A 25,517-nucleotide genomic window follows, 5' to 3' on the forward strand; every position below is an offset into this window, starting at 1 on the left:
TGTTTTGTCCACCTCCCACTTTCAAATAGCGCCACTATAGATGTTTCTGCCCCTGAAGACAAGAGCGAGAGCATTTCGTCAGAAGACATGCTGCTGGGGCAGAGGGTGTGTGTGGTTTCACAGCTCTTACTTCATTCAGATGGATCTTCAAAGCCTGCATCCGGTTTGCCATTTTCCCCACACCCTTGCCAGCGCCAGGCTTTATCATTTTATAATAGTTATTTAACTTAATCAGCATGTAATAAATAGGGCTTTTGTTTGCCTCTCTTTTTCTGCCTACAAGGCTGGGCGTTCTTCCGTGTGCCAGTGAACTGTCTGCGCAGCTCCTCAGGATCCATGGTTTGCTCACCTTCTTTGAAGGCTTCTCCAGCGGCACCTGTCTCGGTCCCCTGGCGGGTCCGTGCTGGGCGCCTCTTCTGAGCAGGAAGGGGAGATGGGAGAGGTTGCAGCTGGGAAGGCAATGAAAGCCACCAACCCCACCCACCCCACCTGCCTTCCACTCACCTGAGAGTGTCCAGAGCATCCCCAGCTGAGGACACCCTTTCCTGGGGCCAGGAGAGGCCCTGAGGCTGGGGGAGGAAGGAAAGAGGAGCCAGTAGAAATGACCGAATTTTTGGAGCAGCAAGCCAGCCAGTGAGGCACCAGCAAACCGCGCCCCCTGCGCACCCTCTTGTCTCCCTGCCGACCCTGTACATCTCGGTGGCCGGCAGAGGGGCGCCTCTGTCTACGCTTCACTCCCCCGCCCCTCTGTCCATCTCCCTGATTTAGGGTCCCCCTCGCTTTTTCTTAAATGATGCTGTTTTTGTTTTTGTTCATTGATGTGTTTATTTCCTTCTCAGCTCCATGGGGCAGGGCACTGGTCCATTCTGTCCGCCCTTGTCCCCCAGAGTCTGGACCAGAGCCTGGTGCCTGGAAGCCACTCAGGACACCCGAGGCCGATGAATGAACCAACGAGATGGGGCGGGGGAGCTTCTCTCGGTCCAGAGAAGCGGCTCTTGTCCACCCACGTGGATGCCGAGGTGAGGGCCCCGCCAGGGAAACCGGAGGAGGCCCCTTCCTAGCCTCGGGCCCGAGCACCCCCATACCCATGGCGGAGGCTCTGGCCCAGGAAGCAGCGTAGAAACCCCTCCGCAGGGCCGGAAGTGGCCCAGACCCAGCTGGAGGGCGAGGCTGGGGTCTAATTATAGAAGGCAGTGTGTGAGAGGGCTGGCCCTGCCTCTCTGGGGTGAGAGGAAGTGGGCACAAGCTCGGATTAACACCCAGCGGGTTCACTGTGCGTTGAGACAGTACCCCGCCCGCCCCCTCGCCCCCTGCCAAGGAAATGCAGGGAAATGAATTCAGCTGCCGGGGAGGGGGCCCGGACGAGACAGGGGACGCCAGCTCCCAGCTGGGGGGAATGCCCAGAACCTGGTTCTGTGCCTACATTTCAAAAGAAAGGTGTCTGGTCCAGGTTCAAAGTGGGTGTTGCGTGTAGTTTCACGCAAGTTGGCAGGCTTCAGGCCTGTTTCCCCACATGCAGAACGGGCGGATGAGAACCGTGCGTTCCTCAAAGAGGCACTGAGGCCCGGGGCAGCCCGGCACAAGGCCCGGGCCCGGGAGGCGCTCCGTGCTGTCAGGACGGCGGTGTGGGGGGTGGGGGCAGCGGGCAGTCAAAATGAAAATGTGGGCCCCTTGGTCAAGAGTTACTAAGAATTTCAAGACACAGACAGCTGAGCGCTACGCCTGGCGCGGGGCCCTTCTGAGCCCCGTGTGGCCATCGCAGCGCCGCTCACGGAAGGGAGCCACCCACGCAAGTTGTTTAAATGGGGACACAACGGAGGGACAACCGGGGCAGGGGCTGCAGCCCCCGCTCCCTCGCCCCCTGCGTTGGTTCTGAGTGGAAAGCACCGCTGAATTTCGGTGTATCCGTGACATTTTATTCCTTAAAGAACAATGAGAAGATCAGCGACAAATGTTCATGTGCCATCCTGGGCTGTGTTCAATTCTGGGTAGTAGCACTAAGGGGTTCCTTGATTCTCTGACGTTTTCTGTATATTTTCCTTTTTAAAAAGAAGGTTTCCGTGCTTTGAGAAGCTTGCACGCATGGCGTTAGGAAGGGCTTTTCGTGGCTGGCCTGGGCTGTGAGTCAGGGGCCGCGGGGATGCACAGTGTTAACGAAGTACCTGCTCTGTGCCTGGCGCGGGGCTGGCTTCCAGGGAAAGGAAAACAGGCATTTTTCCCTCCAGCAAGAGGGACCGAAAACGGGCCTGTGCCCCCAGTGTGCTGGGACCCACAGGAAGTGTCCCCAGCGCTGGTGCGGGGCGACTGCTTTGCCATTTTCACGGGAACACAGGACCTCGGGTGGTTTTCCCCTCCTGCAGGAGGGTGCCCCGAGCCTCGCCAGAGTCGGCTGCCAGTGCCGGGGGCTGCCATGTCGGGTGGCAGTGCCTCTGACTCGGGTAGAGTCATAGGTAGAGGGGAGTCGCGGGCTTGCCCCAGCCACCACTGAGCCTCTTAGGTGAACAGTGGGAGGCGTCACCTTGAGTTTTCAGCAGCTCCTGCCGGCAGGCCTGGGGCGGGGACGTGGGGTCGGGGGCGTGGGGTCAGGGGGCAGTGCAGTACCCGGAGCTCCCGCCTGCTTGCGGCGCGGTGGCGGCAGCGGCAGCCCCTTTAGCGGTGATGGGGACGATGACACCACGCAGTGCTGTCCTCGCATCATGTCTCCCTGTCCGTTTACCTTTTCCTTCTGAAATAATTTTAGATATACAGAAAAAGTGCAAATGTAGGATGAGTTTCCATGCCCCTCACTCAGCTTCGCCAGCTGTCAGCATCTTACCTACTGGTACTGTTAGCAGAGCTAAGAAATTTGCTTCGATGCAATACCGCCAGCTAAACCACAGGCTTCACTCGAATGCCCTCCCTTGTGTCCTTATTCTGTTCCGGGACCCACGTGGCACTTGGTCATCTTGTCCCCTTAGCCCCCTGCAGCCTGGGGAGGTCCCTCATTCCTTCCTGTTCCTGGTCCTGCCGTCTGCGAGTATCAGCCAGGTCTTTTGGAGATTGCAGTCAGTTTGGGTTTGTGTGGTGGCCTTTCATGTTTTAAAATGCCAACTTCCGCAGTGTAAGATTCCGTGTCTCTGAGCAGACGCACAGGGCTGGGCCGCTGTCTCCACGACCTAATTCCAGATGTTTCCGTCACCCCAGAAGGAAGCCCCTGCCTTTGTCCCCGTGTCATTTGCCCTCACGATTCTCCCTCCTGCTTCCTCTGGCTCTGTCCTCATCTCTCTCTCTCTCTCTGGGACTCCAGTTCTGTTTTTCTTTTTTCTTTCAGTTTCTCTTTGTGTCTCTGCCTCCAAGCCCCGGTTTCTCTCTCTCTCTCTCACATTCTTTTTCAGTCCTGCGTCTCTGCCTGCCCCTTCCCCTCTCTCCGGCTCTCTCCTTCCATTTTCTCCCTTCTCGTTCTGTTTTGCTCCATGTCTGTGTGTGCATCTGTTTCCCTTTTTTGTTCTTAAGGGGGCGCAGGCGTATCCCAAGAAAACAGAAAACGGCCAGGCACGCTCTGTGCTCAGAGGCAGACGGGGTGGGGGCGCAATCCCTGTGGGCTCCAGCTAACAGGGCAGCCACGAGACACCCCTAAGGAGGGGATGATGACAGCAGACTCACAGGGAAAACAGCAGCCTGCCCTAGAAGAGCCGCTGGGAGATGTCCGGGCAAGAGGGCTGGAAGGAATTCCCAGAAGCCCAGCCAGGGAGCGATGGGCAGTGAAGACAGAGGTCTCCCTACGTGCAGGGCTCACTTAGCGGGAGCCTCAATTGCCTCCCCAGGCCCAGCTCTCCAGCTCACAGGCAGACGGCCCGGCCAGCTCAGGACAAGGCCGAACCTCAGAGAAATTTCCAGCACCCCCACGGGGGCCCAGGTCACATGCTCAGCACTGGGACTCTGAGCTAGATGTGACCCCCCTCTGCCTCGGAAGGATCCTGCAGTGGAGCAGCACAACCAGGCTCACAAAAAGGGCGTGTGTTGATGGACTCAGTTATTTGCCCCAGAAACGCAGAGCACCTGCTGCGTGCCGGAACCCCAGATGGGGGCGGGCCGTGCCCTGGCCTCGCGGGGCTCAGAGTCTAGGCGGAGAGGCAGCCCACCCCTGCACCCCAAGGGGGCGACCTATGTTCACAGCAGAATGGCACGGGGTCCAGGGCCACCTCTGCCAGCTGTTAGCTGCGTGGCCTTCAGCGTGCCCCTCACCCTCGCCGGGCCTCCGTTCTCGCCTCTGCACCGCGGGCCGAGGGCCACGTGAAAGAGTGTCAGTACTGAGCCCCCCACCCCATCGACCGAGTGGAGTTTATTGGCCACGTCATTATTGTCCTTCCAGGCTGGCGGGGAGGGGGGTCCCAAGCAGGCTGGGGCCCTGCCAGGCAGTGACCCCCAGGAGTGCAGGTTGGGCAGCTGGGGGAGGGGCAGCTTGTGCAACAGCTGAATACTGGCTGGTGTCCTTAAGTCACCCAAGGGCAGCAGCAGGCTTGCTGGCGGAGTCCAACAGCCTGACCCAGCCTCATTTGTGATGCAAATAGCTGGCGGTGGCTGCCAGCCAGGGCCCAGGGTCCTTGTCCAGGGCTCTGGGCTTTTCTTCTGAGAGAGCAGAGCCTGGGGAGAGACGGAGGGGGGATCCTCCGGCCTGCCCCCTTGCAACAGGGCTTCTGTGGCCGTTTGCCAAGTCCAGATGCAGCGTGACCCAAATGGGCCTCAGCTTGGGGTGGCAGAAATCCAGGAGCCTGCAGGGCTGCCATCCTCGCTGGAGGCTGCGGGGAGACTCCGCGTCTGTGCTCATTCAGGGTGCGGGCGGAGTTCAGTTCCTGGCGGTTGTAGGACTGCGGTCTCCATCCCCCGCTGACGGACACCAGGGGGCGGGCCTTTGCTCCCAGAGGCCGCCCACACTCCACCCTCTGGGGTTTTCCACCGGCCCGATGAGCAACAGCGGGTCAGGTGCCTCTCAGCCTCTGAACCTCTCCACCTTCCCGCTCTGCGGCCTGTCTTCAGCGTTGAAGGGCTCATGGGATTAAACCGAGCCCACCTGGGTAATCCAGCCTCCACTCCCTAAACTAAGGTCCCCGCTGCCGTCGAAGTCCCTTCAGCCCTGTCACTTCACTTGTTACGTGTTCACAAGGTCCAAAGGTTACTGGGCTCTGACTTGCACTTTCTGTCATTTGCAAAGGAAAGACTCTTGAAGGATCTGTCCTCCGGGACACTGGTTGGTCGGACACGGTGGCCTCACGCAGCTCAAAATCACTGGCTTCACAGGGGACCTGCCTCGTTCTCCGTTCTGGGGGTGAAGCACTGAGGGGGGCGGCCCCAGGAATGTGACCAAGAGCCTCCAGGAAACTCCCGCCCAGCCCCCTAGGACTGGCTCCTGCCCCAGGGCCGAGCTTCCAAGCGTGTGCACCAGCCAACAGGGAAGCATGCTTTGCCGGGACACAGAGTAAATACACTGGTATTTATACCAGAGCCCCCTGGGGTGACCACTTGGCTCTGAGGCGAACATGGTCAAAATTGAATTCTGCGGCCCTTGGAGGAGGGCCAGGCTGCCCAAAAGGAGCCTAGCGGGAGGTACCCCCTCACGCTCCCACAGGCGACTCGGATCATCCCAGAAGGCTCTGGGAGGGGAGGGCGCTTACCCAGCCACCTGCTTCCTCTTGTCCCCCTTGTGTGCAGGTTAGGCGGTCCCCTCCTTTCCCTGCGCCTGGACTCCTGTGGGCCTTTCCCAGCTTGGCCCCTCCCTGGGTCCCAAGCCTGTGACCAGGGGCTACTTGTCCCTTCCTCCCTGTGTCCTCTCTCATGAAGCCGTACCCCACGCTGCCTCAGGTGACTTCCCCTCAGCTGGGAAGATCTTCTAGTTTAAATTCTTTAGAATTTGTATGTTCAGCAAGTAGTATAAGTCGCCCTACTATGTGCCCTGCCCTGGGCACTGTGGCTGGGTGCCATCGAGGATAAGGACGGGTCTGACATGCTCCTGCACCGCACCCCCAGCTCACGGTCCGGGATGGGAGACGGACCAATGCACCGAGGAGCACAAACCCTCGCAGGTGCTTTGAAGGAGGCGCGTGAGCAGGGCGCAGCTCACCTGCCTGGGAAGGTGCAGGCAGGCAGCGGAGACGGGCACATGGCGTGCCGATCTGCAGGAAGGCACGCCAGGCCGAGGGCACTTCTTGAGAGAGGTGCAGGCCAGCCCGCCCCAGTCTGGAGGCCGTGGCAAAGACCTGGGATTTTATTCCAGGGAAGTGGGGGGCCAGAGACTTCTATGCCAGGAGCAGCAGCATGTTCTGAGCTCCCTTTTCAGAGGATGGAGTGGGTTGCCATAGACAAGAGACTGGAGGAGCCGAGAACAGCCTCCGGGCCCTGGCCGGTGCGGCTCAGTTGGTTGGAGTGCTGTCCTGCAAACCGAAAAGTCAAGGGTTCGATTCCTGGTCAGGGCACATGCCTAGGCTGCGGGTTCAGCTCCCAGTGAGGGCACGTACAAGGGGCAACCGACTGGTTTCTCTCTCACACTGATGCTTCCCCCACTTCTCTCTCTCCCTCCCTTCCCTTCTCTCTAACATCAACAAGCGTGTCCTCAAGGGAGGATAAAAACGGAAGAACAGCGCCTGGACCCCGCCCGGCTCAGGCCCATCAGAGACACCCAGAAGACCAACACAAGCGAGGTGACGGATGCAGAAACCACCCTGCCCTGTGAGCGCTTGGACTGTGCCCCTACCACGGAGCTGGCGAACACCCGCCAAACACCGTTCCCCAGTTTGTAACACTCAGTATAGAACTGTGCTACGAGAAAAGGGTCAACTCCGCTATAAGTCTGGGCTGCTTCCTTCCTACCGTTTTTATACGCACATGGAGGTTATTTTAACACTGTTCCTTTATTCTGAAAATGCGTTTCCCCAGCAGTGTTCATTTTATAATTTAGAAAAAGAAATACCTTTATATTTATTCTCTCCAAAAATGCCCTGGTCGTAGGGCCAGGGAACAGGGGAGCCAGCAGGAGGCCCCCAGGAGCTGAGCTGTCGCTGACGTGGACGGCCCCGCTGTCTTCGGGGCCGGCCTGGGAGGGCTCACTCCACCCTGGCTCTCCAGGCTGCTTGCACCCCAATGTGCACAGAGGTTTGGGGTAAAGCAGGTGGGAGTGGGGCCGATAAGCAGAGCGGGGCACTTATCAGCTGCCGCAGGAGGCCTGGGAGGTGTCTGGAGGGTCAGGTGCCCGCCCACATGGTGCCCTGCCCCAGACCCAGGTCACACCAGGCAGCTGCTTCGCTGTTTGCGTTGCATCTGGATGGTCCCCAGCCCCAGGGGGTTCCCAGATTGGTGTTTACGGCTCTGGGGGACAAATACAAGAGTGACTCAGCAGCCTGAAATCGGATGGCTTTGGGGCAAGGGGGAAGGTGGAGACCTGGGTGGGGGTGGGGAGGCCCAAGCCCGGTGCCCAGGCAGGGCAGCATATGGCCTCCCGACTCTGGCCTCTGGGGTCCGAATCCTGACCCCGCCACACACCAGCTCAGCTTGGGAAGGGCCTGTCTCTCAGGCTCGGTTTTGCCGTCTGTGAACTGGGCACCCAGTCAACCTCCCATGGGTTGCTGGGGGCCTTCAGGGAAAGAATGGAGATGAAGCCATAGAAAGCGTCAGTGACTGTCAGTTTTCACGAGTTCTGGGGCCCTGAGCACAACCTCAGGTCCACAGGGGAGAGGCTACCCCAAGTGGGGGCTGGCGACGGTCTCGTGCGACTGGGAACACGGGGCCCCTCCTCCACAGGCAGGGCCCGGTGTGGGCTTCTCAGCCATCAGGGTGGCTTCTCACCTCCACCCCCAGTGACTCACTGGACTTCCCTCTGGGCCCTGCGTGGCCGCCTCCCCGCATTTCTCCTCAGAGGCCGGGGAACGGCGCTGCACTCCGCCACCGGTGCAGCGGGGGCCCAGGGTGCTCCCCCGGAGGGTAACGGAGACACCCTTGGCGTGGTGCCTGCCACGGATGTAGCCCCTGTGGCCATTACTGTCACCTCCGGTGACCGCTGCCGTGACCAGCGGCTGCCTGCCGAGTGTACGAAGGGGGACTTGGGGTGCTCTCCAGGGTCTGCCACCGTCCTGAGCCCTCCATTCCGGGCCCCCGAGGATGTTTTCTTTGAGGCCTCAAGGCATGTCTCAGAGGCTGCCACCAGCTGATAGCGACAGGAAATGGGCCGGCAGAGAGTGGCCCTCCAGATAACCCCGGCAGCGCCCGCAGCCTCCTCCCCACCCCCAAACCCTTATCGGCTGCCGCAAATGTCTCCTCTGAGCCCAGAGCCCCACAAGGACCTCCCTGACCCTTGCCAGTGTTTGCAAACTAAGACCCAGCCGGCAGGAGAGGGCAGGCGGGGAGGGACCGGCAGGGGTTCCTGCTAAGTAAAGGGAGCCCTGGCAGCCGGGGTCTCACTTGACTCGACCCCAGGATCCCTGACCCTTCTCTAGGCAGAGGCTGGGGGCCCTGGACCCCTGAAAGGGAGGATTTACAAATCTCAAAGTGACTGGAAGAGGCCTGAGGGGGCCCCTTGGGGACCCCTGAAATGGTGTTTACGTCTCTGGGGGGCAAACACAAGAGTGACTCAGCAGCCTGAGATCGGATGGCTTTGGGGCAAGGGGAAGGTGGAGACCTGGGTGGGGGTGGGGAGGCCCAAGCCCGGTGCCCAGGCAGGGCAGCATATGGCCTCCCGACTCTGGCCTCTGGGGTCCGAATCCTGACCCCGCCTGGGAGCAGGGAAGGTCCCAGGTCCACCCGAGTCGCCTCCCCGCATCAGGGTGGCCCCGTCTCACTTCAAAACCGAGGGCGGACCATGTGGAGTTGTCGGCGGAGCTGCCTGTGGGGTCAGACCCAGGCACCCGGCTCCGCACGCCTGTCCTCGCGGTGAGTCCCTCTGCCTCGTCCCACACGGACTCCGCAGTGACTCTGCTCTCTGTCCCCTCCCCTGGCTCAGGTCTGCCCAGCACGCGCCCACGGAAGTGGATGGCCCCAAAACTCCCACTCGTGTCCTCCCCTAGCAATCTCTGATGTTTACTCACTGTTGGCCGAGTCAGCTCAGTGTCTGAGGGCCAATTTCCCGCTGTGCCCAGCACAGCACTGGATGTGGGGAAACAAGGATTCAACAGCAAGTGCAAAGGCCCAGGGTGAGTCGTGACGGATGCGGGCGGGAGGCAGCAAGGCCAGGGCTCCGGGCCAGTGACAGCTTTGCCTCCTCCTTTACGGACGGACGATGCAGAGCCACAGAGGGCTCTGTGCTGGGGGACCGTGGACGTGTGGGCCACTGTGTGGGAGGTGGGGGGGTGGACAGATAGCGTATTATAGGGCCTAAGCCCGGCGCCTCAACAGGGACGGGCTCCAAGCAGATCACACCCAGGACCCCTGAGCCTTTGCCCAGACTGACCTCCTCACCAGGAGAGCCCGCTCGGCCCCCCAGACCACCGGGGACCTCTGGTCCCACACAGCCCGGCTGCCTGCCGTGCCCCTCCCGGCGGCAGCGCCCTCCCCTCCCCGTCCCCAGGTTCAGGGGACTTGCCGCTGACAGCATCGGTCACACTGCTGAGCCTGCCGTCGGCATCTGCGCGGCTATTCCTCCCAGACTCCGCTCATGACGGAGTTTGAGCTGGGTCTCTGCCGTCTCCCCAGCGACAAACGTACCTCCTTCACGCTCACCTCCTTCCTTCCTTCCCCCGCTGCTCCTCCTCCAGCCCCTGGCCTCCTTGGTCCCTGCGCCTGCCCAGGACCTTTTCACCTGCGGTGCCTGCTGCCAAGAACCCACTCTCTACTGCCCTGGGAGGGCTCCTTCACCGTGAGTGTCTGTGATGACTCCATTTGCGTGTCTGTCGTGTCTCCCCCACTAGACTGTCCCCAGTGCCCTGCGTGTGAGGCAGCGCACGTTTCGCAGACTGAACAAACAAGCCACTGAAAAAATGGGAGTGAATTAACACCCTCTCCAGCCTCACCCAACACCTCCTCGCCAAGGCCCTCAGGCTTTGCCCAGCGCCGAGCCGGGCTCTGGTGCAGATCCCGGAGGTGCCGGGCCCATCCCGTGGCTGGGGCCTCCCCCTCCCAGTTCTGTGGCCTTGTGCCCCGCCCGGCTGCCGGGACCCCGAGGGGAGATGCACGGCCGCCAGCTTCCTCTGCACCCCCCCTTCTCCTGGGGGTTCTGCCGGAGCCGCCAATCACCGTGCGGGTCCCCACCCCCAGCCCCCAGGGCCCTGCTCGGTGCAGGTCCCCGAGGCCCAGCCAGCCGGTGGTTCCCCGGGGCTTGGGCACCCTGCTGAGCGGGGAAGCCCCTGTGGCGGGCGCGGGGGGAGGGTTGGCTCGGCCTGCAAGCGATGGCTGCGGTGCGGGAGGCGGGGTGCGAGGGCACCCACGTCGAGAGACAAGCCACAGACCCGCTTCGTCTTTAAAGAAAACAAGTTTTATTCCTGTAACCTGAACATCCTAATAAAAATATTTTTATAACATTAGCTACCTGTATTTGCGGGGCCTGGACTCCCCGAGGCGTGCCGCCAAGCGCCGCCTGCGTCCGCCGGCCCCGAGGCCTCCCGCTGCCCTGAGGTAGGTCTGAAGGCACACCCCCAGCGCCCCCCAACATCCTGCCCTCGCCCCCAAGCCCCTCAGCCAGGCTGTCCCTCATCTCACCCGCCCATCCCCTAAGGCCGGGCGGGCCCCAGGAGCCCCCTCTGCGTGCTGGGTTCACCTCCTCGCGCCCCCGCGCCCCCGCGCCCCCGCGGCAAGCTGGTCTCGGCTCTGGCCGGTGGGCAGCAGGGAACGCGGAGGAGGGGGTGGGGACGCTGTGCCTGGCCCCTCCGCCAGCAGCACCTAGGGCCCTCCCCTCTCTGTCCCCTGCAACGGTTGCAGGGGCGGGGGCCAGCTTCTGAGACAACTTACTGTCGCTGAGAAAGCCCTCCGGTCTGGAGACGTCCACCCTCGGAGGGGCTCCTGGTGCTCAAGCGACAGGACGCTTTTTCAAACAGAAACGCTGTCCCCGTCTCCCCGGGCGGAGCCACGGACAGGAGGGAGCATCTCAAAGTCAAACCCAGGTCCTGGTTTCTTCGGGGCAGGAGCCTCCATTGAAAAAAATAAACTGAAATTCTGAATCATCTTAGTAGCAAAACAATGACGGTAAGAAAAAAAGGCTGCAGTGCTTCAGGGGCCAGGGGCCGGGCCGAGGCTGGCGGCCCTGCTGCCCGGGGGCTCGAGAAGCCACCCCCGTGGCCTGGCCGGGAACTGGAATTCCACGAGGCGGTGGTTTCTACACACATTCTCCTGCGTTCACAGCTTGTGCGGGCGGAGTGACAGCAAACAGTCAATTCACGTCACTCGTTTGGGTTTCCCTGGAGTAAGGCATCTCTGAACAGGACACAGTTTCTGCAGAGCCTGAGGGAGCCGGGTCTGCGGGGAGTGGGGAGGTGGACACTGGGGGACAGGCCAGGGGCACGTCGGCCCGGCGCTCAGGCAGGTGAAGGGGAAGGCGGGCTGTGGGTGCGGGGAGGTCTGGCTTGCGTTCTCTGGAGCTCTCGCTCCGTCTTTCTCTCAAAGCCCTCCCTTGACGCGTGGCAGGTCCTGGATACAGAGGGAAGTGGCTTCTGGGCCATCCGGGGTGCGGGCACGGGTCTTGGGGTCCCCAGAGCACAGGTGCCGGTGCGCACCCCAAGCCCGGCCGGCCGCTCGCCTGGTGGGCGTGTGGGCGACGGGCCGCAGCCGGGGCCGCGGCCTCACTGCATCCTGTCGGGCTGCAGCTGCGGGGGCTGGTACTGCACGAAGGCGGTGCCTGCGGGGGCCGCGGCCGCGAGGCCCGGGGGCACGGCGGCCGGGTAGCTGTAGCTCACGAAGCCGGCGGGCGAGGCGGGCGAGGCGGCGTAGGGGTACTGGTCGTAGGTGGCCGGCGGGTACTGCGCGTAAGCCGGGCTGGCCGGCGTGTACTCGATGTAGGGCGAGGACAGCGAGGGGACGGGGGCGGCCGGGATCACCACGCTGGGCTGGACGATGGCTTGCGGGTAGATGTAGTGGGGGGTCAACCTGTGGAGCCAAACAGAGGGAGCTGAGGGCCGGGCGGCAGGGCGGCAGGCCAGCGCGGGGCGGGATCCGGGGGCGGTGCTGCTGTGCTCCTGCCCCAGCCTCTCTTCCCGCGGCTCAGACACGCCGCTGTGCAGGCCCGCACGCTGGCCGTACGCAATCCTCTCCCCAGCGGGCCCTTTCCAGGCCCCCTGCCTGGCTCTGCACCCACGGCGCTGCCAGCATGACTGGGGGACATTGTCTGGAAATTACTTAGAATCTCAAGACAGTGACAGAGGGCGTCCGAGCCAGCGGGGGCCCTTTTGAGTCAGGGTCCCCACGTGACCGCCCCACCAATACTCCCCTGCTCATCGGCCCGCCACCGAAGGACACCCTACAGTCTGCTGGTTCCCCACGTCTGTCCCCCACCCAAAGCACCATCCACTCTGCCCACGGACAGCCAGTCGGGGCCCCCAGCAGGCTCCCCACGAGTGCCAGGTGCAACACATAAATGACGGGAGAAGACATGCGGCGGTGCCGGTGGCGGCGGCTGCAAAGCCGATGCCGGGGCCTCAGGAGGAGGGCAGCTGACGGAGCCAGCGCGGAGCTCAGGGGTGGCCGCAGGCCCCACAGCGACAGGGAGCGGGGCTGAGGCTCCCCGACCCTCTCAGCGGCCACACCGGCCCCCCCCCGCCACAGGCGAGTGCACCAATGCACACCCACCAGGGCGGCGTCAACCCCTGCGTGTCGCAAATGGGAAACCGAGGCTCAGGAAGGCAGTATCAGCCCCTGCCCACCCTGCCAACTGGCCGATGGGCCGCCCTCGGTGGTGGCTGAGCCTCTCCAAGCCTCACGGCCCACTGGGCACAGAGGGACCCCACGGGGTGGACACGGGCCATCACGTTGCCCCCTCCTTCCTCACACCGGCAGGAGTGACACAGGATGGGGCCCCCACTTCCCTCCACACCTGCGTCATGGGCCCTCCCCTGCTCTGAAGGGAAGCTGCTTTGTAAGAAAATGGAAATGTTTCTGGGGGCTCTCGCCCACCCGGAAGGGGCAGCTGTCCGGAGGGCAACGGGGCAGTAAGTGGGACACTGGGGACGTGCGCTCCGTCCCCTCCGGCAGCCCCCCCAACGCCCAAGAGGGGTCCTCTCTCCGGACAAAGACAGATGTGCTCAGTCTATCACGGCAGCAGCCACAGCGTCAGCGGAAAACCAGAGAGACCCAAGCGTCATGCACGGGGCGGTGGGCGGACGGGGAGGCCCCCACTCGGCCCGAGCCACTCCCCCAACACGCCATCGGGAGCGAGAACCGAGCACAGAACAGAGGTGCTGTTCGTGCAAAACGGAGACATTTGTACTAAACAGTGACAATCGGTGCTAGAAAAATAAACGTGCGCGTGTACACAAGCCACGGGCGGAGGGGGCTGAGTCGCGTGAAACTACCATTTTTGGGGTCTGCGCGTTGACGGCACCTTCACACGGTGTTACATTTCGATGTACAGAGAAGGGCTTCGGGACCCCACGTGGGGTTCAATGCCTTGGGAGGGCAGGGCACTCACGTGCACCACGAGGAACGAAGAGCAGGACTCAGGACAGACGCGGGCCACCGACTGCCACTCAGCCACCGAAAGGAATGCAGCCCTCACTCGGGCTGCAGGGTGGGACGGACCTCGGCGTCGCGGGGACTTAAAGCAGCCAGAGTGTGGGACCCTGTCGCTGTGAACCATCGACAGGCAAAACCAGAGGGCGGCGGGGGGGCGGCAAGGAAACGGTCAGACAGCCAGGGGCTCCGGGCGGGGGCAGAAGTGTTCAGGGGTGTCTGGGGGTGGGGGCGAGTTCTGAACCGCACCGAGGTCGTGCTGCACACCTCAGCGAACACACCTGACACCTTCAAATGACAGACTCCGGGTCAGGGCGGCTTCACCAAGGCAAGAGACACAGGCAAGGGCGCTTGGGCAGGGAGAGACCGCCAGGACCGGGGGTCACCACTAGCTGGGCCAGGCGGGGGCAGAGCAGAGGTGAGGGGTGGCGCCGCAGACAGAGCTACACCTGGTTCCCTGCCAGAGGGACCGCCCCCCCCGACCGCGGGCCCTGCGAGGTGGCAGCACCCAGCGGCTGCGACGGCAACATGCCCACGCCAGCGCCAGGCAGGCCCCCCGCACCCTCGCGGTTCCCTTAGGAGGCCCTGGCGGGGCCGTGCTGCCTGCCTCCCTTGTCTGCTCAGAAGCCTGTCGCCAGCCCTTCCAGTCTCCCCACGGGAACAAGAGCCTTGAACAGAGCTGGGTCTGGGTTCGAATTCCACCTCACCCTCTGGAGCTGGGCGACAGCCTTCTCACCTGTCGAGGGTAGGCCCTGGGCCAGGACCCGGTGCTCAGCAGGCTGCACAACCCCTGGCCTCTAGGGGCTCGGATTCTAGGAGGGGTAGCGGTCACATAAGCACATCCACCAGGACCAGATCTGGGACTCCTGGGGGTGTTCAGGGGAGGCTTCCTGGAGGGGGGGGGGCGGCACAGAGCTGGAGCTCCCTGGCCTGTCTCCCCGCTGATCTCACGTGAGCAGCTGGATAAGCAGGCCCCGCCCCGCCCCCTAGCACAACAGCCCTCAGGCACGCGCCCCTCCAAGAAGGTGAGGGGATCTGGCAGCCCAGAGGCCTCCCCGGCAAGGAGCAAGCGCGACGGGAAAAAATGTGTCACAGGGCAGCACCCACCAGGCCGGCACCGGGCACCCCGTGCGTCCACACCCCGCTTCCAGAACTTGGGGACATCCTTTAACTTGAGGTCGTGGAAGCTTCGAGCCCAGAATTCCTCTAGGCATGGGCAGGGGTGGCCCCACCTCAGACACCCCCCCACGTAGGTGCTAAAAACATGGGACTTTGCAGACTGACAGTGGGCAGGGTCAGGGGCCCTGCGGCGGAGAACCCCTACTCCAGCCCCCACACCAGCCCCCACACCAGCGGGAACCGCTGCCCAGACCAGGGCCTCAGCCTGGCTATGTCGCGCAGCTGCCGGGGACATGGTGGTGTCCCCCTTTGCTGGTGACAGGTTCCTGACCACGCCTGCCCCAAGGTCCAGCCACCACAGAGCCGCCCTGCGGGGGGACCCTCAGGCACGATGAGGGTGGACGATGTTTAGGTTGGGGAGGAAGGGGACCCGCTTCCTGTCCCTTGGGGATCCTGGCCGCATCTATTCACCCATTTCCCTCAGGTGCTCTGGCACCCACCACTCAGGATGAAAACCCCCAGACAACTTACAAAGCTTTTCACAGCTATGAAATAGGTGCTGATGTTACCCCGTTTCTGAGGGATGCAAACAGGCTCAGGGAAGCCCACAGCCGGGGGACAGCGTGGCAGAGCAGTCTGGCCCCTCGCCCCCTCCGGCTGCCGCCCGCTGCCAACGCCCACGAGGACTGGCTGCGGGCTGGGGCCTGCAAACCCAGACCCGCCTTGCAGTCCACCCAGGCCACGGAGCGGCCCAGGTACCAAGAGTGTCTGTCCAAGACACGTCAGCACCTGGCGGTTCTGCGTCCGTCACGGCGCTCAGCGTGCCCAGAGACTGGACCCCAGACAGGTGCGTGCGCCTGGACTCGGATCAAAGTGACAGGCAGGACGGTGAGTCCTGCTGCACATCGCAGCAAGACCAGCCAAGCGGGAGGAAGGGACACACAGAGCCTGCCAGGCAGGGCCCGCCGCCGCCCCGCCCCCGCCCGTGCAGGGACAAGCCACAGAGCTTTTCCTCGCTGGGAAGGGGAAGCAGGGCTCGCTGTGAGAACCGAAACCGTCTGCTAGGACGGCAGTTCTCAGCCAGTGCGTCTCTGCCCCCAGGGGATGCAGCCACGTCTGGGGTCTGGGACGTTTCTGGCTGCCACACTGGCGTGCCACCAGCATGCAGGGGCGCAGAGGGCGGGGGGGCGGCTAGCACCCTGCAGTTCTCAGGACGGACCCCACGGAAAATTCCCCGGCACTGCCCTGGGGCCGGGGGGGGGTCCTGCCACAGCCTCCAAAGTGAAGGGCGAACACGAGGCTCCTCCCCGCTCTCACGGCCACAGGCGCCCAAGACAGGGGCCGGGGGGCCCCAGGGGTGCATGTGGGCACACACCTGTGCGCAGACACCCACGCCCACTGAGAACGGAGACCCAGCCACGCCCCCCCCACGCCCCCCCAGGCCTGCACGTCCCCACAGGCAGAGGTCCCAGCCCCTGGCACCATGGAACGGGCGCTATGCCCAGGGTGGGCCTCGACACCCCACCCGTTCTCCACTGCCAGGCCCCACACACTGGCCCTCCGGCCTCTGAAAAGGGCACGAGCGTGGCCACGCTCTGGTCTGCCCCCAGGGACTCCCTGCCCTTGCTTCTTCCCCTGAAGCCACGCCCACCCCATCCACTGGGTGCTCCTTGCTTCCACACCCCCAAGCTCCCCCTCTGCGCCCCCACCTCTCCAAGCTGGGCCTCCGTCCGCGCACCAGAGCGCATGGGGTGCTGCCGTCCAGCACCCCTGCTGAAAGGGGACCGGCCAAGTCTCCGCCCAGACCTGGCACACTCCGAGATAGTGACATGTGGCCAATGGTGCCCCAGCCAGCTTGGCCCATTGGAGACCCGGGGTCCAGAGATGAGAAGGCCAAGTTCACATCCTGGCTGCACCTCTCCGGCCCCTGGCCCTCTCTGGCCTCAGCCCCCCCAACCCTCTGTGAACTAAGGGTGGCTCAGAGCCTGGCAGAGCCCCGGGGGGTCCTTGAAGGCCCCTTGGGAGGCATTCGCCTGGGGCTCTGAGCAGCCCGGTCTGCCGGGAAGGTGAGGGGTGTGGACAAGAGCCAGGGGCAGCCAGTGCCTGGGACGGGCCAGCCACACCTCGGTGCAAAGCAAAACTCCCAGTGAAAGGGATTCAGCTGCAGCCCAGGGGGCCTGTTTCTGAAAGCAAAGCTGCCCCCAAAAGTAAAAATAAAAAAGGCAAATGGGCTGGTTTCACTTTTTTTGCTCTCTGGGGGTTTCTGCCCACCAGGCAAGAGACACTCAGCGGCTGGAGGTGGGACTAGAGGCTTGAGGGGCGGGCAGGGCCGAGTGGGCCCCATGCTGCCACCAGGAGGCTGGCGGCCGCCCGGAAACCAGGCCACGGAGGCCTCCCGGGAACCCTGGGCTCTCTGGAGCCACCAGATGACAGGTGGGTGGGAGGGGTGGCCGGACACGGGGCAGGTGAGAGGCCCTCCCTGGGACCGTGCCCGGCTCCAGCACAGCGTGTCCACGGGGACCTGTGCTCCTCTGACCCGCCTCCCCTCACCGCCAAGGCCAACCACCCCTTCCATTTGCTCAGGCCCAAAGCTCTGGAATCTTCTTGGGTGCCTCCCTGTGTCACACATTCCTGAAAAAGTATTCAGAATCCCCCCTCCTCACCAGAGCACGGTGGGAGCAGCCGCATGGCCTTGGGCCTGGACTGTCACTTGGTCCCCTAGCAAGGCCTCTGCGCTGGCCTGGCAGCCCGGCCCACCCAGCAGCCAGAGGGGCACTTTAGAGCCACAAGTGACCTGGCTCTTGTCTTCTCAGGGACCACCTTGGTCCCAAGTCGCTAAGAGTGAAAACCGAACGCTTGGCAGATGGGGAAACTGAGGCTCAGTGAGGAAATCGTGGGAACGGGGGGTGAAACAGACAAGTCAAATGAGGAACCTCCAGACTCCTCGCCTGGCTGTGGCATGAAGGGGCTGGCCCACCTGGGGGCCCACACCCCCTCCACCTGAACTGGGGACACCCCCAAGGGAATTTTAGACGCCTGCCTCAGCATCTGTCTGTGGTCTGGCCTCCCCCTGGGTCTGGGGCTCCCCGATGGGTCTCTCTGCCCGAGAAGGGCCCCTCCCGCGGGGCCCGCGGGGCTGGGCGGGGAGCGCGTCCTTGGAGAGGAACCCAGGGACCTCGCAGAGGCTGGCTTCTGTTCCGGCAGACGGGGACAAACAGCAGGTGTGCACGGGCTGCCCGCCGCCCCCACGCGCTCCCGTGGGTGACAAACAGGAAGTGCCGGCCACCCCAGACACCCTGAAAGTAAAAACAAGCCACGTGATGCCCCACGGTGGGGGGCGGGGCACCGAACACCTCCCAGCGCCCACAGCCCCTGGCGCTGACCTCACTTCCTGCCGGGCGCACAAGGCGCCCATCCCCTAGGCCCCGTGCCTCCCCTCCCCCAGCTTTATTTACTGCACATAAGAAAACAGTGACAGACTCCCAAGAAGTTGCCAAAACAGTACAGAGAGGTCCCCCAATGATGACGTCTTATAACCCAGAGCGTCACTAAAACCAGGAACCACAGGCACATGGCCGTGAACCAGGCGCCAGGCTTACTTGGCCTGCACCATTTTTTGATGTGTCCCAGGGTGTAGGTCTGACACCCTGTCCACACACACACTGTCCGCCCACTGTGACAATTGCGGCGCAGGGCTGTCCCGCCCCCACAAGGGACTCCCTGCTCAGCCCCACACAGCCCTCCTCTCGGGCCTCTGTGCACAGACGGCTTTGTAACAGCCTGGCTGCCCCGCTGGAACGGGAGCACCCAGCAACGGGGACCGTGTCTTTCTTGTTCAAAGTGTCCTGGGCACAGGACCTGGCATACAGCAGGGGCTCAATAAAAGCTCAATGAATGAACGAGTCTGTCCAGGCCCCTCATCTTCGGCTTGTGCCCTGGCCCCTCTCCTGGGCGCTCTGCTCAGACCCCTGGGCATGCACGCTCATGGCCTAGGTCTCATCTTGGGCGCCGGGGACCCTGACACAGACACAGCAGGGTCCCCGACACTACAGGCCAAGTGGTCCATGCATGCCTGGGAGGGTCCCACGGCCCGGTCAGCCCCTGGGAGTTGGGGTTTGTCCAAGAGCCACCAGAGGGAGGAGCGGGGCCCTTGAGGAGGAATCAGGGCAAAGCAGCCCCCCACGTGGCCCCCACTCCCACGCTGCGAGCGCGCGCGCCCAGTTCTCCTCACCGACACCCGCCCGGTGGCGGGATGACAGCCCCCGTTATGGGGCTGCTGTGTGACTCTCATGGACAACCCCCAGGTCTCCCCACGGGCCAGGCCCTGGCCGACCGGCTCCACATGCACATGCTCAGCCAGCCCTCAAGTCAGCCCTGCGAGGCGCCCCCACGCCCAGATGCGGGGAGGCGCCCCGAGAGAAAAGGCGGGGCCCGGCCCAGGACCCAGGCAGACCCCAGGGCCCCTGACACCCAAGCAGCCCCGGGGCCTGGCCCCACGCCTGGCACAGAGTGGGGCTCACAGTGAACGGACGTGGAGCCCAAGCATGCCCCCTTTAAGAAAGGGGGGAGTCAGCTGTGCCCAGAGGAGCGGTGGCCCTTCACAATAACCCCAGGAGGCACCCCGAGTGTCGCCCGGCCAGGTGTGAACAAGCGCCCCTTGACACCAGGAGGGCCCTTCCAGGCTAGAACCCAGCTCTGCCGGACACGTGCCCTCTCCAAACTGCTCTGACCTTCACTCCTGCCTGCAGCCTGCTGACCGTCCCGCCACCCACAAAGGCACGCTCCGCGGGGTGCTCCGTGGCCGCCATCGCCTCCTCCCTTGGAGCCACTTGTCACCCGCCAAGGACTCCAAACCCCAAGCCTCGGCTGCATACGTGGTACCACGATGGAAACGCACAGTTGGCCGAGCCAGGTCCGGAAAATGTCCCATCGACTTAAAGAAAGACAAACTGGGGGAGGAGAATCCCAGCACAAAGCCTCAGATGCAAAGTTCTCTGGCAACTCTCCTCGCACTGACATTTGCGACCCAGTCAGGCGAGGAACCTGCAGTGGCCTCGCCCCAGAGTGGGGCTGGGGCACCTTGAGGGCTGGCAGGCCCCGGAGAGACGAGCCGGGCAGGAGAGGGGTTAACTGGTTTGCAAACTGAGCTGTCTGGGCCCCTGGCTCCCACTCTGCCCTCAGCCAACGACAGGCGTGGCCTCACTGCCAGCCCGGGGCTGACAAAACTGACCGCTGAGTCAGGCCCGTCCACAGTCCCAAGCCCGATTGTTTGCAAAGACAAAAGGGACGCTGACGGCCCAACTCTCGGCAGGGCGAGCAAGCGGGAGGGCGGTGGGAGGGGACAGCTGACCCAGGCAGCTCGGCTGGCCGCCCCTCTGGGGCCGCGCACCCAGGCACCCCACCCGAGCCTGGACCTCAGCAAGGCCTGGAAGGAGGCAGCACGGTTCCAAGAGGCTTCAGCCAACCAGCTGCGGGACAGTCCCTCTGACCTCTTGTCCCTGTTTGCGTCTCCACCCCTTGGCAACCAACAAATAGCTGGAGGCCTCTTCCCTGTCACAGGTATTAAATGGCCTGCCAGCAGATTGAGTTACAAAACACTGTCGCCTGAGGTGGGGAACACACAGAAATAAAGCCTGCGACTGACCACCAACTACCTTCACATGGGTGACGCTCTGGGGACCCCGAGGTCAGAGTGTCCCTGTCCCCGCCCGCCCCAGAGAGCAGCGGTTCAGAGCGTGGGTTCCGGAACCAGCCAGCCTGGGCACAAATCCTGTGACTCCAGCCACGCTGGGTGGGTTGCTCACCTTTCTCTGCCCGTCTCCCCAGCTATAAAGCAAAGACACGTCAATCCCGACCCCCGCGAGTAGTCGTGAGGACAGAAGCAGACGTGGCAGGCGCAGGGGCACCCAGCCCCGCGCACCAACACTGCAACTGCGTCAGATGATGAAACCGGAGGCTCCAGGGGAGGATGTCACCTGCCAAGACAGACCCAGCCAGTAAGGGACAGAACAGGATCTGAACGTGGGTCTGCAGGCTCCGGAGGCCAAGCGCTGACAGTTGCCAGCATCCCAGGCAGCTGTGGTGGATCAGGAGGCCCTCAGACTGGGGTGGGCGGGGAAGGTACTGTTGCATTTTAAACAGGAAAGAGCTGCTCGTGCTGGAAGCTCCTGCCCTTATCTCTGTGCAGCCAGCCCTGCCCCCCGGGCACCTGGTGTAGGCCCGGAGAACACCGCCGGGCCTGTGGAAACGAGGAACGCTCTCCTCATGGCCTGAACCCGAGAGGAAGTACCTGGGGTGATGGCAGGGCCGGGGGGGTCGCCAAACCCCTTCCAAGGCGGCCGCAGGTACCTGAGGCAGAACACCTGCTCCCTGCCACCCTCTGGGCTGCCCCACCCCCCAGAGGGCAGACTGGAGCTGAGCTCACACATATGCCACCCACGCCGAAGCCACCGAGCAGGCAACCCCGAGCCATGGGCACAGGCCCTGCCCGTCAGTCCACGGGGGCCTGGAGGCGCCCCTGCTTTGGTCCTCGGCCCACGCTGGCCCGGTGAGCCAGAACGCTCCGCGAACTGTGCCTTCAATCCGGAGCCCAGGGCTGGTCTCCAACAGCTTAAGAAGTGCTAATGTTCTAAAAGGCGCTACCTGTTTTATAACTAAGTGTCCTCCCCACGCCTCCACAAGAAATGACCCCCCCTACCCCCAATAACGAGCCCCCTGCAACTAGGGCGCATGGGCGAAATCAATCACAGAGCTGGGAAGTCAGACCGCATGGCAAGCTCCTTTGTGCCCCTGAAGTCTGCGTGTCCTTCCCCAAGCAGCTGCCAGAGCTTATTAGATGTTTATAAGAAAAAAGGCAAGGGGGGCCTTTTTTGGATGGAAGAGGGTGGGACACGCTGCTCCAAAGCACATCAGACAAAAGGCCCGAAGACCGGCTGGCCTAGGCTGGGGACATCTGGCCCCAATCCCGGCTCACCTGCTCCAGCTTTTACAAGCACCGGACCCCGGCTGGCCTGACCTGCGGCCACCATCTGTCGGGCACTGGCGCAGGTCAGAGGGGCTCCCTGAGCAGGGCCCACCTTGCTGGTCCCTAAGAATGTTGACAACGCACCCAGAGCGCTCCCTGTCCAGCCAAGGCCTGCGCTCGCAGAGACCAGAGGTGCAGCTACCGTCCCCCGCCCCCGCAGGTGCAGGAACAGAGACAGGCACCTGTGCCAGCTGCTAGAGATCACACAACTAGAAAGTGGGAAGCCAGGATTTGAACCCCAGGCCGCAGGCTCCGGAGCCCATGCCCCTCATCTCTCCGCCATGTGGGCTCTGGCGGGGGTGGCAACACGCAATCTGCCTTCCCTCAGTTCTCCCAGCTTGTCCCCACACCTCGCCCCGCCCCCGAAACACAGCCCTGGTTCTGGAGAGCTGGGGGAAGTGTCCTCAGAGCACCCTCTGGCACAACCCAGGCAGTGGGGTTGGTGGTCCTGGCAGCAGTGTCTGCACTGGGAGGCCCAGGAAGCCCCTGCCCCGCCCCCAGCCGGCTGCCCCACTCACCCATACGTGCGCTGGATCAGGGTGGGGTGCAGCTGCTGTACACCGATGGCAAAGCCTGCAACGAGAGACCCGTTAGGGGCTGGGCTCGCCTGGGGCAGCAGAGCCACACAGTCACACAAGTCTAACCAAAAGGGGTAACGGGCTCCCTCTCCCCTCCCAGGCCACCCCCCGAAGAACCCCAAAGCCCTGAGCCGAACAGGCCAAGGGACCTGGGGGACAGCAGCCGGTAGGCTTTCGTCCTCCCTGTCTCAGGCCCTGGAGACCAACTTCCGCTAGCCCGCGAGAACAGCTGACAACCCAGGGACGCACCCTCCCCACCCTGTGCCACTGGCACCCGCAGCTAGGTGAGGGGTCCAGCTCCCAAGCTGGCGAACGGCTGCCCTGTGACGGCTGTGCAAGCACATGACAGCCGACTGGCACCCCAGGGGCGGGCGGGGGCGCTCCACTAGACAAGATACCGATGCTGAATATAGCAGCCAAGGAGAGCCAGGGAAGGGAAACAGCCTCTCACCCGAATGGAGGCTCCGCGGCTTGGCGCCCAGATAAGCCAGGTTCACGTTGGCCTTGCGGCCGTCGATGTTGGGGTTAGGGTCTTTGCAAGCCCTCTCAGCTGCCGCCCGGTCAGCCATGGTCACCTGGAGGAGCAGACACATCGGTGGGCTCTGCCTTGGCCCCCGTGCTCACGCCCGCCCCCCCACGACTTCTGACCCCAGCCCGGGCCCCTCCCACAAAGCTGCCCGCTGGATTCAAGCTCCTCCCCCCAAAGTTCAAGTGCTGGGAAGCCTTGCCTTCAAGGGCAGAAACAATCCCCAGGGGAGACCGGGCACCCTCCCTTCTTCCAAGAGAGGCAGGGGACCTGTGAAATTCCTCTTGGGAGAGGTTGGGAAACACTGTAGTTAGAAACTGGTTTCAAGCCGCTTTTATTTAAACTAATGTTTACCTGAAGCAGCAGAGGGGGCTGTTGGAAAATACGGGGGGGGGGGGGGGGGGAGGGGCGCTAAAGGTCTCCAAAGAGCCCGGGGTCGAAGCCTCTGCTCCTCGCTAGCTAGTTGCTCCAGAAAGTCCCGAGAGTAGTCGTCTGACCCCAAAACCTCTCCACGAACTTGTAAGTTCGAATTGAACCCTGAGGATCTCCCTTTTAAACTGGGTGTGGAGTGGAAGAAGGTTGACCCAGCCCGGGGGTGGGGAGGCGGGACCGACTAGAACGCGAATCGCCGTCCCTGGAGCCCGAAAGGGGGCAGCAGGTGCCAGCACCGGCCGAAGGCGCCCCGGGCGGCTGGGCGTGCGCCCTCTGGTTGACTCAGCGCCCCGGGCCAAGATAAGTGCAGATTGGGGTGCGCGCCCGGCCGCGGGGCCACTTACAAAGCCGTAGCCGCGGGACTTGCCCGTCTGGCGGTCGGTGATGACCACGGCCTCCTCGATGTCCCCGAAGCCCTCGAAGTACTTCCTGAGCGAGGCGTCGGTGGTGTGGTATGGCAGGCCGCCCACGAAGATCTTGGTGAACGTGGTGTCCTTCTGCGAGCCGTGCATGGCGCCGGGGGCGGCCGGGGGCCGCGGGAAGCCCGCGCTCGGGGCGCACGGCGCGGGCTGCAGCAGCATGGGGGGCGCCCCGCGGCCTACGGACCCGGGTCGCGCGGGGATGCGCTCATGGGCGGCGGCGGGGTGCGAGCTAGGTAGCAACGGCGCCTCCGGGCCCGTCCACTCGCGGGCCGCTCCAGCCGTGCACGCCGCGCTGAGCTGCGCCGCGCTCCTGCCGGCGCTGCGGGCACTCTGCGCTCCGGCGCCCGCCCCCGGGCTTTGTAGCCGGCTCCGCCCCCGGCCCGCCTCGGGCCCGCCCCCGACCCGCCCCTGGCGCGCGGGGGCCGCCGGGAAGCGTAGTCCGGGCCCCGCCCCGCCGCGCCCAGCGCTCTTGGGGAGGCCTTGGGGTGGGGTCCGCTGCGGGGGACGGAGCATCCGGAAGTTTCCCGAGGTCCTCCTACGTGCCTGCCGAGTTTCCGGCCGCTGCCCTCATGGAGCGCAGACTCTAATGAATCAGATATAATGATTATTAGGTCATGTTTATTGAGGCACTATTTATGCCAAGTTATGGCAACATACATAATATAGGTAAAATGATTTTTCTTTTATCCATAGATAAAATTTGTTCGACGAATATTAATCAGGGAGTTAAGGCTGCAAGGATGGGCAGAACACACTCTAGCCCCACGGCGAGTCTATGAGTAAGACGCACAATTCAGCAAGTACATACACACTATAATCTGGAAAGAAAGAAATCGGGGTGCTGCCGTCCAGGAGAGGCTGAAATGGCCCCAGAGGCCACCCAGAGAAGGTGACTGGGTAGGGGAGGTAGTTCTGGCCTCTTCAAAAGCCTGTCCCCAACCACGGCTGGTGCCAGGGATCCCTCCATCTGTGTGGACCACCCTTGGAGGAAGGCAAGAAGAGGGCTGTCCACGCCCCCTTTGTCCTGTGGTCCCCAACCACAGGAACTGGTTGCCTCATCTCCAGCCCTCTGAATGTCGCACCTGGCAAGACTGGCTACAGAATTTTGAGAGCTCCAAGTCACTAGGAATTTCACATCTGACAGCACAGCACTGAACCGAGTGTGGGCCTTTCTGAGCATCTGGCCGTGTAACAGCACAGGTCAGAGAGCTGGCCCTGGTGCCAACTTCCCCCAAAGGGGGGTCATACCACGGTGCCAGTTCAGCCCCGGAGGCCTCAGGCTCTCTGCATGTCCAGGTCCCACCATTGTGACACCCTGTGCAGTCTGGAACTGTAACTCTTAAGTGAGGTCACTCTGGCTGCAACCCTACGGACTCCTCTCTGGACACTGGGACAGAGGCTGGGGTCTGCGGGGCCACCAGTGGCACCAGGCAGGCTGAGAGGGACAGGCATGCGGGTGAAGTGTTTGTCATTCAGGCTGTGTTTGATCCCAGGTCCGGACGAACCCGTTTCATGCCCCTGGACTCCCTAACCCCGAAATCCACGCAGCAGCCACTGAAGTCTGATCCTTCCTTCCCCAAGCCACAGCCCCCAGTCGCCTTACACTGGGTGTGGAATGCCAAGTCTTTGACGTGCCTACTAGGAACACACTTTTCTGTCTTAACTCATTTCCCTTTCTCATCACTCACGTCACTCACTGTCCCTCCAAATTACCAGGCACAGCCCTGCCTCCAAGCCTTTGCAACATCGCTTTGCAAACAGAGGGCCCTCGGGAAACATTTGCACAAATGTACGTGGAACGC

General features: G+C 63.2%; 1 protein-coding gene across 2 annotated transcripts; it reads right to left on the minus strand.

Moving 5' to 3' along the window:
• Positions 1 to 24,051, minus strand: RBM38 (RNA binding motif protein 38). 2 transcript variants are annotated; one of them, XR_008529139.1, is made up of 6 exons: positions 23,638 to 24,051; positions 22,787 to 22,910; positions 22,276 to 22,330; positions 10,906 to 12,036; positions 505 to 569; positions 1 to 416 (listed from the first exon to the last, which is right to left on the minus strand). XR_008529139.1 is itself a non-coding variant. In XM_054573574.1 (4 exons), exons 1-4 carry the CDS (start codon positions 23,872 to 23,874, stop codon positions 11,733 to 11,735), a joined length of 720 nt encoding a protein of 239 aa, XP_054429549.1. In that variant the 5' UTR covers positions 23,875 to 24,051; the 3' UTR covers positions 10,739 to 11,732. The 2 variants fall into 2 exon arrangements, 1 of the variants encoding a protein (XP_054429549.1); XM_054573574.1 differs by lacking the exons at positions 1 to 416; positions 505 to 569 and having other exon boundaries at positions 10,739 to 12,036.
• Between the last annotated feature and the right edge of the window lie 1,466 nt (positions 24,052 to 25,517).

Source organism: Pteronotus mesoamericanus, unplaced genomic scaffold (genome assembly GCF_021234165.1).
Source record: "Pteronotus mesoamericanus isolate MK-2021 breed Mesoamerican mustached bat unplaced genomic scaffold, CSHL_Meso_final contig_25, whole genome shotgun sequence".
Classification (NCBI taxonomy): Eukaryota; Metazoa; Chordata; class Mammalia; order Chiroptera; family Mormoopidae; genus Pteronotus; species Pteronotus mesoamericanus.

Excerpts from the sequence above, each read along its gene's own strand:
- RBM38 (XM_054573574.1), bottom strand. The coding sequence starts at position 23,874 with ATGCTGCTGCAGCCCGCGCCGTGCGCCCCGAGCGCGGGCTTCCCGCGG. Across the intron at positions 22,911-23,637 it reads AGTCCCGCGGCTACGGCTTT|GTGACCATGGCTGACCGGGC; the intron begins GTAAGTGGCCCC and ends CTGCTCCTCCAG. Across the intron at positions 22,331-22,786 it reads GCCGCGGAGCCTCCATTCGG|GCTTTGCCATCGGTGTACAG; the intron begins GTGAGAGGCTGT and ends CTCTCGTTGCAG.